This window comes from Peromyscus californicus, unplaced genomic scaffold (assembly GCF_007827085.1).
Source record: "Peromyscus californicus insignis strain IS unplaced genomic scaffold, ASM782708v3 Scaffold_14__1_contigs__length_90479793_seg_2, whole genome shotgun sequence".
Lineage (NCBI taxonomy): Eukaryota > Metazoa > Chordata > Mammalia > Rodentia > Cricetidae > Peromyscus > Peromyscus californicus.
In genome coordinates, this window is record NW_026294436.1 from 37157470 (window position 1) to 37171784 (window position 14315).

The 14315-nt window shown below is 39.5% G+C and overlaps 1 protein-coding gene across 4 annotated transcripts in view; it reads left to right on the forward strand.

The window, feature by feature from the left end:
* Edem3 (ER degradation enhancing alpha-mannosidase like protein 3) overlaps nucleotides 1-14315 on the forward strand; it is a 66764-nt gene that overhangs the window by 25759 nt on the left and 26690 nt on the right. For all 4 annotated transcript variants that reach the window (XM_052737172.1, XM_052737169.1, XM_052737173.1 and 1 more), the window contains exons 7-11: nucleotides 2300-2434; nucleotides 4903-5008; nucleotides 10150-10247; nucleotides 12785-12910; nucleotides 13081-13164. In XM_052737172.1, the coding sequence (XP_052593132.1) occupies nucleotides 2300-2434; nucleotides 4903-5008; nucleotides 10150-10247; nucleotides 12785-12910; nucleotides 13081-13164 (549 nt within the window). The remainder of the gene's footprint in view (nucleotides 1-2299; nucleotides 2435-4902; nucleotides 5009-10149; nucleotides 10248-12784; nucleotides 12911-13080; nucleotides 13165-14315) is intronic.

Here is a 14315-nt window from a genome sequence, read left to right on the forward strand (position 1 = left end):
TGCACATTGTGTGTATGTTAGTGTGAGCACATGCCCGTATGCATATGATTGAGTGTGTGTGTGCGTGTGTGTGCGTGTGTGTGTGTGTGTGTGTGTGTGTGTGTGTGTGTGTGTGTGTGTGTCCCACTAGGTTTAATTAAGGTAGCTTCTATGAGCATGGGTAGGAGGTTATTTATTGGAGTGTGGACCTGTCAGCATCCCCATGATGAAATGTTGACAGGCCCAGTCTTGTACAGGTAACTACAGCTGCTGTGAGTTCCTGAGTGCAATGGTGGTCATGGTCATATTAAAATCTCATATATAAACCTTATTCATACTTTGTAATAACACTTCTTAAATCTTCAAAGCTAATTCTCAGATAAATCTCATTGTTTGACTATGACTTGGATTTAATCATTTTTTTTCTTTTTCTTTTTTCTTTTCTTCCTGAGACAGGGTTCCCTCTGTGTAGTTTTGCTGGCTGTCCTGGAACTTACTCTGTTGACCAGGCTGGCCTTGCACTCACAGAGATCCGCCTGCCTCTGCCTCCAGAGTGCTGGGATTAAAGGCGTGTGCCACCACTGCTGGCTAATCACCTTTCTCTTAATTTAATTGTTTTGAGAATTTCATACACGAGTACTCTTTTTGCATCATTTCCACCTCTCTTCTGCCCTCTTCAACTCCTCTCATGGCCCTCTACGCCCTCTCAAATTCGTGACCTTTTAAACTATTCTTACATGTCTAGAGAGAGCCTGTGGAGTCCCTTTAGTGTTGTTCCTATGTGTGTTTGGTTAGGGCTGACCACTTGGATTGAATAACCGCCATCAGCAGGTATTAATTTCTAGAGTTCTTCATCCAGGGATATAGCCTTGGCAGAGTTTTCCCATCTTTGTTGGAATGTCAGCAGATATGTGGGTCTTGTTTAGTCAGCTGTATTTTTGAGATTTCATAGCTGCCTTTCCCTGTCATATATGAAGACACTATCTCACAGCAGACACCCTCGTCCTCTGGCTCTTACAGTCTTTCCAGCCTTTCTTCCGTGATGTTCCCTGAACCTTCTTTGGTGTAGGCTTGTGTTGTAGATGTACCCACTGGGGCTGGGCACCCCACGGTCAGTTGTTCTCTGCGTTTTGACCAGTTGTGGCTCCTGTCATGGTCTCCATTTGCTCAGAAGAATCATAAGCATTTAGAATGCAGCTGGGACTTATATTGGTTTAGCAAAGTGGCAGTCATAGGTTCTCCTTTAGGGTCCATGACCTGATCAGCCACCTTTCTTAATTTGCAGCTACTCCCAACCCCGTGATAGTTTATTTCCTTGGTTTTAGCATTATTTTTATCAGTTCCTCGATTTTTTTGCACTTATTTGTGACTTTCATTATTATTTATTCTCTGTTTTCATACCTATCCTATTTATTCTGTCTGGCTTTTAAACTCCTTGAAGGCAAAGGTCTACTTCCTTGTATCTTATTATGATATCTACTCTACATTAGATAACAAATATTGATCAGGAACTGGAGGTGGGGAGTCAGTGTCCTCGGTGATGTAGTCACAAGGGAGTCCCCTGCTCCGCTGGATAGTTCACACTCACGTGGGCAGCCCTAGTTAAACTCAGTGAGTCACAGAGCAAAATTAAAAGGACGTGTGGACTCGTGATGATTCGGGACACATAAAGGCCCCTGCCGTTAAGCCTGAGTATCTGAGTTTGGTCCCCAGGGTGTACTTGGCGGAAGGAAAGAGCTGACTCTCCCAAGTTGTCTTGTGACTGCCCCATGCATGATGTGGCATGCACATGCCTCCACAGATAAATAATGAATGTAATAAAAGAAAGAGTGATAGTGGGGAGAGGACTTTATGGGGGGAGGGAGGATCAGGGTGGAGTAATGAGTGTGCATGTATCAAATTGCCAAAGAATAAATTAATTTATAAAAACTTATAAAACAAAGTTTTAATCTCTTCTAAATATATACCATTACAATCAAGTTTTTCTCTATGAACTACTTAACATTGTACTAGTTTCATAAATTCTCAAACTTAATTTCTCCTAAGGCTGATCTACCTTTTTAACGATTTATTGTTATAATGATGTTGTATTATTACATCATCAAGAAAAAATGAGAACTTATTTACCCCATAAATCCTATATGCTCAGAATATGTTTTTCTAGAAGTTCATTGGTAAGCTACAGAGATCCTCAGATTGAGTTCAGTGTTCATATACTTCATGACTTCTTTTCATAATCTGATAGTCTTGTGACAGTGATTGATCAGAAACTCACTTGTCTCTTGGTCGTTGCTCATGATAACATTCCCATTGTATTTAGATTAATTTGAAGTTTGGCATCAGAAAGCCAGAAGCCCGGACAGGAACTGAGACAGACACCTGTACAGCCTGTGCGGGGACCTTGATCCTGGAGTTCGCTGCACTGAGTCGGTTCACAGGAGCGACAATATTTGAGGTGTGATTCTCATGGCTTTTCATCTGGGGTTTGGGAAGAGCTAAGTTTCTGTTTGTCTCCTTTGGCTAAGGATTAGGACTCGCCCTTGTAGGATTACTGTTACTTTGATGTCCTGTAATCAAATTTTAGTGTTACAGGCATGGAAGTCATTGTGAAGCAGCTGTATTAAATACAAGTTTGCCTTTTGTTCACAGACCATCAAGGATCATTTTAGCTTTCTCCTTAGAGGAGTGTTTAGCTACATTAGGTAAATTTGATGACTCCTTTATAGCACAGATGTCCATGCATCTGTGTTTTATTTGTTAGACTTCCAAATGGTTGGTTATATCTCTGAAACCTTCACAGATCGCTTAAACCCATCGTGAAATTTTTGTATATAAGCTTGAACAAGAATAATCTGTTTACTTCAAGGAAAAAGTTATTTGTTATTCAAAAGACTTATATCACTCTGCATATTTTATTGGGGTCTATCTTTGTCTTTCATTAAAGAAGTCTGATGTAAGTATATATGGTGCTATAATTATCATTGGAATGCCAAAGTTACTTAGGTGTCCACTTTGTTAGACACATGACTTAGGTGACTTTTTTTAAAGTCATAAGATGGTCACATGGACAGAGCGGAAGTAGGGAACACATAGCAAGCACCATACAGATACTGGATAAGGATGTGAACGAAGCCAGCAAGAAGATCCTGTGCTGTGCTCGTCTGGGTCTCAATGGAGGATACATTCTTATGCCTTGAGGACAGATTTATCAGGTGTGATCGGTTAATGGTTTAAACTTACATTTCAAAATACCTTATTGTCTAGTAGTTTCCCTTCATTAAACAGTACAGGTACTTGTACATGTTTTAATATAATATTAATTAAATATTAAATATTTTAATATATTACATGTAATTAAATATTAAATTCTTAATATTCTGAAATATTGATGCATTTATAGGTGAAAATGAGTCTCAATGAGGTAAATCTGCAGTCTGTGGGTGAACGAATGGAGTTGGATTTAGAGTCCATGTCTTTACTCTTTCCATTGGCCTGTTTTGTTTTTCTGAATAAATCTATTGAAAAAAATCATGATCTAAAAACTTCTAGGATGCCTTTGACAGGGCATCGCTGGCTGTCACAGGTTTTGAGCTGCTGTCTGTTGCCGTCTAAAGGTTGATGTGAAACCACAGCTCTGCTCAGTGACTTACTTCTGTCTCTCTCTCTACTTCATGAGAAATTGTGACCAGTGACAGTATGACCCACAATGCCTGAACTATTTTCTATCTGTCCCTTGTCAGAAAAATTTTGCTGACCCTAGAATATGGAGACCAGTATACAAAGAAATAAGAATACTTGTATTAGTGTCCTATAATTCAATTTTAAGCTTTGATTAAGTTTGTAATTTTACTGTTCCTATTTTTTTAAGCTGTAAAATAGAAGTAGGGAAATATAATCAGCATCACACTTTACAGATTTGAAAATTCACCATATAATTATAGCTGTGGTCTACTTTGTTGCAGTATAATTACCATTCATCATTTGCATCAAGAACGTAAATGATTTTGCACTCTATTGCCAAACCTACAAAGTAACAAATTAGGTTTAATGATTTATTTTTGCTTGCATTACTAAATAAGTTCATGCCTTAAAATTTAGAATTTTACCAGTAGATATCATTTGCTATTCCATTTATAACATCTTTTTATCTAAAGCTAAGAATATTGGTTTTGGTTTGTTTGTTTGTTTGTTTATTTTTCAAGACAGGGTTTCTCTGTGTAGCTTTTGGTGCCTGTCCTGGATCTCACTCTGTAGACCATGCTGGCCTCGAACTCACAGAGATCCGCCTGGCTCTGCCTCCTGAGTGCTGGGATTAAGGCGTGCACCACCGCCGCCTGGCTCAAAGCTAAGAATTTTGTCAGAAATAATTTCAATTTAATATCCAGTGGATAAAAATAAAGAAGTGGTCATAAGGTTATAATTTTATATATACATATGTATGTATATATGTATATGTGCATTAATATACAAATAAGTCCTCAGTAGCCTAGTTATTTGCTAATTTTTCACTGATAAAATTATGTGTCACTTAAAAAAATATCTGAAATGACTTTCAAAGATAGCATGTCAGCTGTGAATTCTCTTCAAGTTTGCAAAATAAGAATACTTTAGGAGATACCCACTTTGCACTTCGGTGGTAATAATTGTTTTAACAAGTGCATTAATTATGTCAGTTAATATAATAATCTGTGTATGGATGTGAACCATGCTGCAAGAGTAAATGGCCATGGATATTCTCTGGTGAAATCTCTTACTATGAAGTGGCTGAAAAGAGCCAAGGCAAGATTTTAAGGAAATTTATAAGTGGTTGTCTTAAGAATTTTGCTTAGTTCTTAAAAGATCCTATGGATCTTAGATTTGTAGTTTCCCCCTTTGCCAGAGACAAAGTTCTTCAAATATGCTTTTTTTTTTTTTTAATTATAGGAATATGCAAGAAAAGCTCTTGATTTTCTCTGGGAAAAAAGACAACGAAGTAGCAATTTAGTAGGCGTGACTATCAATATCCACACTGGAGACTGGGTGCGCAAAGGTATGCCAGCTGGGCTTTACAACCCAGACCGTCACATCCCTGGGATGGTTGGGAATCCAGCGTTTGTGAAGACCACCGGGCTAGATTGTTTCATGCCTTAGTCATGTAGCGTTAGCAGGTATAGAGAGACAAGACCCCAGGGTTGATTTCTCTGAGGACTAGGGATCAGAGTACTTCATTTCACTTCACAGTTTATATTTTTAATAATGTTATCACATATATTTAATAATGTTGTCACAGTCTGCTCTCTCTCCGTGTGTGTGTGTGTGTGTGTGTGTGTGTAGCCTATGTTTGTATCTGCTCCATGTCTAAAGATGAGGCATTAGGACTGCTTCAGAGTTACTGTGAGGGTTCCATGAGTTGACTGGAGTCCTGAGGACAGCCCTGGCTGCGTGCAGTGCATACTTACTATGAAATGTCACTGCTAGTGCTATTAGTCCTCCTGATTAATGACTTTACTCATGGATTCTAGCCTGAGGAAATAGTGTGAACCACGGGAAATTTGTTTCTAAGATATCATCATATATTTATTGACAATACTGGAAAACAGAATTAAGTGATAATAACATAATAGCTGGGAAAATTATATTCTAAGTGTTGTGGCATTAAGTTTTTAAAAATAGTTAGAATTAGGGAAAGAAATATAACATTGTTATGAGTGGATAATGTAGGGTATCATAAAGAATATTTTATGTTTTAAAACTCCCCTTTAAGACAAGCACTGAAGGATGGACGTACACTGAAATGTTCCTAATGAGGTTATCTTTTATGTTCCTGTTTTCCAAAAGACTTATCTTGTATATAAATGAAAAAGAGTTACCTGTATTTAAATAAATAAAATTATGTAATTATCAATCTATGACAATTAAAATAAATGTAATATTTATACTTACTATTATACACATTTTCTTTCTTTGTTCTTTTCTGTCTTCCCCTCTTCTGTCCCCCTCCCCATTTGGTCCTCCCATTTCAGCCTCCTGCATCTCCCCCTCCCCCATAACTACCTATTCCGTTTCCCCTTAATGGGGTGATCCAGTTCTTCCCCCAGTCCCTTACTCGGTGCTCAACCACAGTGGTTATATGATTGCAGCCTGCTGTGGAAGACTTGGCAGCTAACATCCATATCTAAGTGAACACAAACCATATTTCCATTTGATGTTTTCAAGACTGGTTACCTCATTCAGATGACTTTTTTATTGTGAAGAATAATTAATAACAAAATGTATACAGAATATGCACACTGTAATATTTTATAGAGTGGTGCCAGGGTCCCATGCCTGGAGAGCTCCTGGGGGCTGTGAAAGCAGAGAGGTGTCTCATAAACTCCCTCCTGAGAGCTGTAAATGATTGTTAGCATAGAAATGCTGCATCAGCAGGCTGTAGCAAGAGCTAGCAGACTCCGCATTGTTGATCTCCTAGAACCCAAAGACAGGTGGCAGGAAGCAGTTATGGAAGTGTGCACCCACATACAAATATGCCATTGTTATTCCTGTGTTAACATTTATAATGTGTATCTTTGCACTGTTGGGCTTGAATGATTTTTTTTTTCTAGATGTGTTTTCTTTTTTAATATTAGAAACAGTTTTTAAGTTTTAATATATTTTAATCATACTCTTCCCCTCCCCCAAGTTCTTCCAGCTCCTCTCTCCTTCCTACCCACCCAACTTTAAGTTCTTTCTCAAAAAGCAAACCAGAAGTCCAAGACTAGAACAAAAGCTAGAAAACAAAATACAACAGCACTCAAAAAGAAAGAAAGAAGGAGAACTGTAGCCAGATCGGAGTACACAAAAGCTGTGTAGTCCATTATTTGTTGATCAGCTACTCCTGAACATCTGGGACCTGCCCTGAGTGGTTGATATACCCAGACTTATCTTGTTTGTGTACAAAAAAAGGAATTACCTGCATTTAAATAAATAAAAATATAATTATTAATCTGACAGCTAAAATAAATGTAATTTTAAGGCTTGCTTTCTTTCTCTATCTCTCCTTCCTTCCTTTCTTTCTTTCTTTTCTTCTTTCTCTCTGTCTCCTTCCTTTCTCCCCCCCCTTTCTCTTTCTTTCTTTTACTTGTAGACAATTTAGAGTTTTTAAAAGAAAAACCCCAGTATTGCACAAACCCTAATTGGTCTTAATAATAAAAACCCATAGTAAGATATCAGGGTGAAAGCTGAAAGATCGGAGAAGCAGAGCAGCCAGCCCCTAGAGTTCTTACCTCTACCAGATCCTCAACCTGGAAGGGAGAGGAGCTCTCCTGTCTCCTCCCACCTTATATTCCTTTTCTCCACCTAGCCATAACACTTCTTGTCTCAACCTCTCTAGTGCAGGGATTAAAGGCGTGTGTGCCTCCCAAGTACTGGGAGCAAAGGCATGAGATCCCAAGTGCTGGGATTAAAGGTGTGTGCCACCACTGCCTGGCCTCTATGGTTAACTAGTGGCAGGCTTTGCCCTCTGATCTTCAAGCAAGTTTTATTTGTTAGAGCACAAAGAAAATATCACCACACCCCAGGGCAGGCGAGCTATAAATCTTAGCACCTGCCTGGGGAGGAAGATTTTTGAAGGGAAAGAGAAAAAGCTATGCCATTTAAGTTAAGCCAGCATGGAGGTCAGCCACATGGTGGGGAGGGGAGCTTCGGAGATAGAATGAAGTCCAAAGTGTTAGGGAAAGCATGCTTAAAAGAGACAGAAGAGCCGGGCGGTGGTGGCGCACTTCTTTAATCCCAGCACTCGGGAGGCAGAGCCAGGTGGATCTCTGTGAGTTCGAGGCCAGCCTGGGCTACCAAGCGAGTCCCAGGAAAGGCGCAAAGCTACACAGAGAAACCCTGTCTCGAAAAACGAAAAAAAAAAAAAAAGAGACAGAAGAAAAGGAACTCAAAAAAGCAGGCACACTCACACAGCTCCATGGCTGTGGCGCTGTACAGAAGGCAGGAATTCTGGGAAGGGCACATTATCTCATTAAAGGGATAATTATCCCTCCCATCTCTTTAGCATGACTTAGGGCAAATCAGCCTTCCTAAGGGATGGCGCCTTCCCTGGGTGATTGACCTACCCAACTGGATTAACTCTTAAGGGAGCAGACTGTGCCCAGGCAGCTCAGGACAGGAAACCAACCCAGAGGCAGCATTTCCAGTAACACCCTTGTTTTTCTGGCTGGGACGTGTCAGAAGGGAGCTCTGTCTATAGACTATACACAAGAGTGGGGCTGGAACTCCAGTCCAGACACTCATCCCTTCTGTGAACAGCTTTGGAACTGTATCTCTGAGTTTTCATGGTGAAAATGGGCTCCCCAATTTCAACTGTCTACTAAATGATTTTAGGGTTACCTCTTTAGAGAGGAGAATGTTAACGGTGGTATTGGGGGCCTATTAAGGGAAAGATATTCTGGTCAGAAGAACGGAATCTTTAAAATTTTAAAATCCATACTGAGTTTCACAGTGGTTGAGCTAATTTCCATTTCTACTCAATTATCAATAATGTAGAGACCCTACTGATTTTCTGTTTGCTTGACCTGTCAAGAATTAAAGTAGATGGTTTCTAGCAATGCTTCTTCTATCATTCCATTTTTGCTTTATATCTATTGTGTTGGGTATGGCAGGTGCACTGAGCCCTCGGTCACACTGGGTAGTGACCCTCTCTCTTAGTCCAGTGCGCTGTCTGCACTTACCTCATGGGGCTTGCGGATACACCTCCCCATCCTCCTCCTCTCGCTTCCTGCAGGTGCTTGTATCTGCACATATCTAGATGGATTGGATTGGTTTTCATATTTTAATCTGTGGGTTGTTTTATGCATGTAGTTTGTACTATTTATGTTATTTCAGTGTGTTGCATCTTTTCTGTTCTTTTTCATCCTTTTGTTTTTGATTGATACCTATGTCTCTAAAAACACTCAGTGTGCTTTCTTATCCCTTTGTTTGCTCCTCTCCGACCCTTTTCTGTTAATCAATATTACTACCTCAGTATTTCTGACTGACTGACTGTCTGGAGTCTCGGTCTTGTTCTTTCCCCACTTTCCCCACCTCTCCTCTCTTTTGCTCACTCCCTCATTGTTGCAGTAACAGCAAACTTCATTGAGGTATTTGCTTGCTTGGACTTTGCATATCACTTCAATAGATTGTCGCTTAATTAACTAGTCTCTGTATGTATGGGTTCTGCTTCCTCAATCACCTGCACATGGAGAAGTTTTGCGGGTGGGGGGTGTTGCATTCATTCTAAACATATATAGACTTATTGTCTCTAAAAAATACAGTATAATAAACATATATATAGCTTGTACATTGTGCTCTGTATTAAAATGAATTTGGAGATGGCTTAAAGCACATGAGGCTGTGCTAGTTTACACCATTAAAATGGTACTTGGGCATCTTTGCATTCTGGCATCTCTAGGAGTCTTGAAAGTAGTGTTGTGCAGATAACAGAGATAATATACTTCATACCAAACTATTTGCAGGAGTTTTCCCTGGGTATCGAAGCTGTATTTCCCTAATAGTTCATTGTTTTACCATTGGAGTGATGGTTTAGCTGTACATGATTCTTGGTTTAAATTACTTTCCATCAAGTTTTTAAAAGACGACTCTTTGTTTTCAAACATCCTGTTAAAAATGTGATATTGTTCTTATTTCTATGTCCTAATATGTGATCTGTTTTTTCTTTCTGGAAGATTATAAATATCAAAGACAAAGAAAAGCTTAGAAAAATGTTGTTACAATTTTAGGTATAAGTTTTCTTTTTTCCTTTCAGCAGTTTTTGGGTCTTTTAAATTTAAAATGGTTGCTTTTAATTGCTAAAACTTGATTTCTATTTTTTTATTTTTATTGTTTAGAGATTTCAGTTTTTCAGTTTGGGTTGGCTAAATCACTGTTAACTTGTCCTCCATATAGCTTAGACATGCTGATATAATTTTTCTAAATAAGAAAAAATTATAACCAGTTTCATATAGTAACTTTTAAAAACAAACTATTTGCAGCAAGGGAACTAACTGTTATCCGTATAGCAGACAAGGTTATAGTTCTGTAGGTGTAGTTTTTATGTTCAGGTTTCATGTTGACAATGTAATTTACACTCTGCTTTACTGGGGTCCTCATTTGTACCATATGAATTTTCAGACATGATTAATAAAGGACCACATTTATGTGTGTTTCCTCTAGATAGTGGAGTTGGAGCAGGGATTGATTCATATTATGAGTATCTGTTGAAAGCCTATGTCTTGCTTGGAGATGACAGTTTTCTGGAAAGATTTAATACAGTAAGTTGATTTATTTTTCTATTAATTTGATAGCTAATTTCATTTGAGTCCAAGATTGGTGAAAACTTAACAACCTAAATGATATTCTTAAAAGTCTGTCTTTAAATGTGTCGTAGTGTTTTGTCAACACTCTCTGATGTTGGACAGGGCAATAGGTAAGTGAAATACACTCCAAAAAAGTTTCCTCTTCATCTTTTATCAGAAAATTTGTAAATCGGGCAGTGTATGATACGGGTACATTTGGGTTTTACCTATTCTTGTTTTGGACACAGAAGACAATTACTGGAATGAGATAGAGCTAGCTTTCACTTTGGGGTTCCAATTCTATTTGAAAGGTTGGAAGTTTGACCTCGTCTTTGATCATACCAGACAAGCAGGTTTGGGTAGTGTGTATTCATTTCAAAGGTGGGTGTCCTAAGACTGGACCACAAGAAGCACAGATAGAAGCTTTGGGAAAGGAGATGGTCGGACTCATCCTCGGGTTGCTTTTGTGATTTGAAGCAAGCTAAGATTAGCGTAGCAAACTCATCAGCTGTCACTATACTCATTTCAGCAATTTACCTTTTTGGGTTTGTTTTCCCCACCCATCAGTTCACCCACATTACATATGTGATATGTTTTGATCTTGTAGTTAAAAGTAGGAAAGAGACCTTAGTTTACATCCTGTTTGGACAGCATACCGGTTGTGTCACTGTGGGATGGGTGAGCATCTCTGGTTGCCTTTTTCTCATCTACAAAATGGGAATACCAGTGCTTTTATTCCCAGGTGTGTGGGGAGACTACAGGAGTTTTTATGTACAGAGTGATCAGAGCATAGCTAAACAGGTGACAGATTGTCAGTAATAGGGATTAAATACCAGATGAGCCAGCAAAACAGCTTATTTAAAGTCCTGTTAAATTGGGGCTGGAGAGATGTCGTCGTCGTGGTTAAGAGCACTGGCTGCTTTTGCAGAGGACCTGGGTTCAGTTCCCAGTACTCACATGGCAGCTCGCAACCCCCTTAACTCCAGTTCCAGGCGATCCAATGTCTTCTGGCCTTTCTAGGCACCAGATGGGTGTGTGGTACAAAAATATGCGTATAGGCACTCACATGCACATAAAGTAAAAGTAAATAAAACATTTTAAGTCCTAGTAAATTTTTGAATACTAAAAAGAAGAAGAAGAAGAAGAAGAAGAAGAAGAAGAAGAAGAAGAAGAAGAAGAAGAAGAAGAAGAAGAAAACTGTCTATATATTTGCTGATAGTACGATTTTTTTTTTCCTTTTTAGAGATGAAGTAGGACAGGTAACTCTTTGATGGGTCATTAATTAATACAACTTGTCCTGTTTTCAAAGCTGAGACATATATAAGAAAAGCAGTTAAACGAAGGGAAAAGGGAGATTCCAAGAACAGAAAAAGCAGAGCTAGCAGACCATAAGAGTGGTAATATGATTGTGTGCATTAGTTTGGGTAGTTATGAGTACCAGAATAGTGTGTTAGCTGAGAAGGGACCGTATTCCCTAGATAAAAGAAAAAAAAAAACTAAACTCTGTAAGATGGAAGCTGTGATTTTGTTCTGAGGGGACCAGAGAACATCACTGGGCCACACAGGCATCCTAACCATCCTGACCTAATGGTAGAGGTGCTCAGATCTGTTTCTCAGAACACTCTACCCCTGCTTTTACTATGTGTATGTGTTCATATATGTGCACACGTGTGTGTGCATGTGTGTGGAGGCCAGAAGCTGATGTTGAATGTTGTCTTCAGTTGCTGTATGCCTTACTTTATTGAGATGGAATCTCTTCATCAGACCTAGAGCCCCCCAGTTTGGCTAGACTGCCAGGCCGGCAAGCCCTGGGGGTCTTCTGTCTCTGCCTCCTGAGCACTGGGATTGGAGAGTGCTGCTGCACCTGGCTTCTTCTGTGGGCCTGGGTGTCCGAACTCAGGTTCTCATTCCTTGCAGCAAGCACTTTACTGAATGAGGGATCTGCCTGGCTCCAGAAGGTCTCTTATTAATTGTTGTCTCTAATATGCGGCCTTCTAAAGATAGAGGATCTTGTATGTAGCTAGGACACCTTTGAACTCTTTCCTCCTACCTCAGCCTCAGTGCTGGCATTGTGGACACATGCCGCTGCACCTAGTCTCGTTTCCTTTAAATCCGTTCAGCATTTAGTAGATATTTGGTCGATCTCTCTGTCTCTCTGTCTCTGTCTCTCTCTCTCTCCCTGTCTCTGTCTCTCTCTCCCTGTCTCTCTCCGTCTCTCTCTCCCTCTCTCTCCTTCTCTCTCTCTGCACCCATGTATGGTGTGTGCACATGCCCTAGGTTTGAAACCTTGGGCATTCTAGACAAATGTTCTTCCACTGAACTAAACTCATACTTCTGCATCTGACTGAGAAAATCTATAGCAGTATATATAATTTCTTTCCATCTAAATATTTACATAATCAATTGACATATAAGGAATTTACATACCTATCTATATTCAGACTTAATTTCTTTACTGTGCCACATAGTATTTTTTTACATACTTTCACGAACACTTTGTTGTGATCTTTCAGCATTATGATGCCATAATGAGGTATATTAGCCAGCCACCTCTCCTACTTGATGTGCATATCCATAAACCCATGCTGAATGCTCGGACCTGGATGGATTCGTTGCTTGCCTTTTTTCCAGGTTTGCAGGTAAACCCATTTTCTTAATATTAGGATAAAATTATTTTAATTAAGTGCGTTTGTGATCTCTAAAATCGAATGATAAAGTTATCATTTCAAGGTTGTACTAACTTGTAATGTGATGGTTATAGATGAAATTAGCTCATGCTTTACTAAGTGATTTTATTGTTGACATCTAGGTTTTAAAGGGTGATATTAGACCTGCTATTGAAACTCATGAAATGTTATACCAGGTGATTAAAAAACACAATTTTCTACCAGAGGTAAGCAAATAATATATTTTTATATATCTATCTATATCATCTGTATGTATTTATAATTTCTAATTTAAAGATAGAAAGTGTTGTCCTGAAGATGTTGGCTACTCCTTTAGATTGATTTTTTTTTATTATAGATATTGTATCTTCTTGCTTTTCTTTTTGTGTTGAGAGGTCTAGTTTAGGATAACGATGATACTGCTATAAAAGTCCAAGCTTACTGTTTCTCAGCCTGTTTCAACTCCGGCCGTTGTAGTATTCGTCACCACCACCCCTTGTGGTTTGGCTTCTTTTAGACAGTTGTGCATCCCTGGGGAACAAACGGAGGCCCTTGTGCAGGCCAGGAAGTGCTCTGCCACTGACCTGTATTCCCAGCCCCAACCTGTCTCATTCTGACTTTCAGAACAGCTGTGACTTTCTTGTGATTGTGTGCGAATGTGCCTGTGCAGAGCGGGTGACTGGGGGAGTGTGTATACCACAGTGCCCTGTGGAGCTCAGAGGACTACATTTGTGTGACTTTCTTACGATTGTGTGCGATGTGCGTGTGCAGAGCGGGTGACTGGGGGAGTGTGTGTACCACAGTGCCCGTGTGGAGCTCAGAGGACTACATTTGTGTGACTTTCTTACGATTGTGTGCAATGTGCGTGTGCAGAGCGGGTGACTAGGGGAGTGTGTGTATACCACAATGCCCGTGTGGAACTCAGAGGACTACATTTGTGTGACTTTCTTACGATTGTGTGCAATGTGCGTGTGCAGAGCGGGTGACTGGGGGAGTGTGTGTATACCACAATGCCCGTGTGGAGCTCAGAGGACTACATTTGTGTGGTCTCTTTTCTCCTTTACTTTTATGTGAGTTCCAGGGATTGAACTCAGGTGGTCAGCCTGCACGGCAAGCCTCCTGACGTGCTGAGCCATCTTGCTGGCCCTCATTTTAACTGACGATGCACACCATCTAGGGAGATCTTGTTATCATTTATAATCGGAAGCTTGTTTGATGAAAGTTATGCACATTAGATATAATTTTGGTTATCATACACTCATCCTAAAAATTTTGAGAATGTCTTCATACTGACTGAAAATTACTTTTCTTTTAAAACAATATTACATTCATAATAGATGTCTTTGCTACACTGACTTGAAAAGTTACTGATAGCATG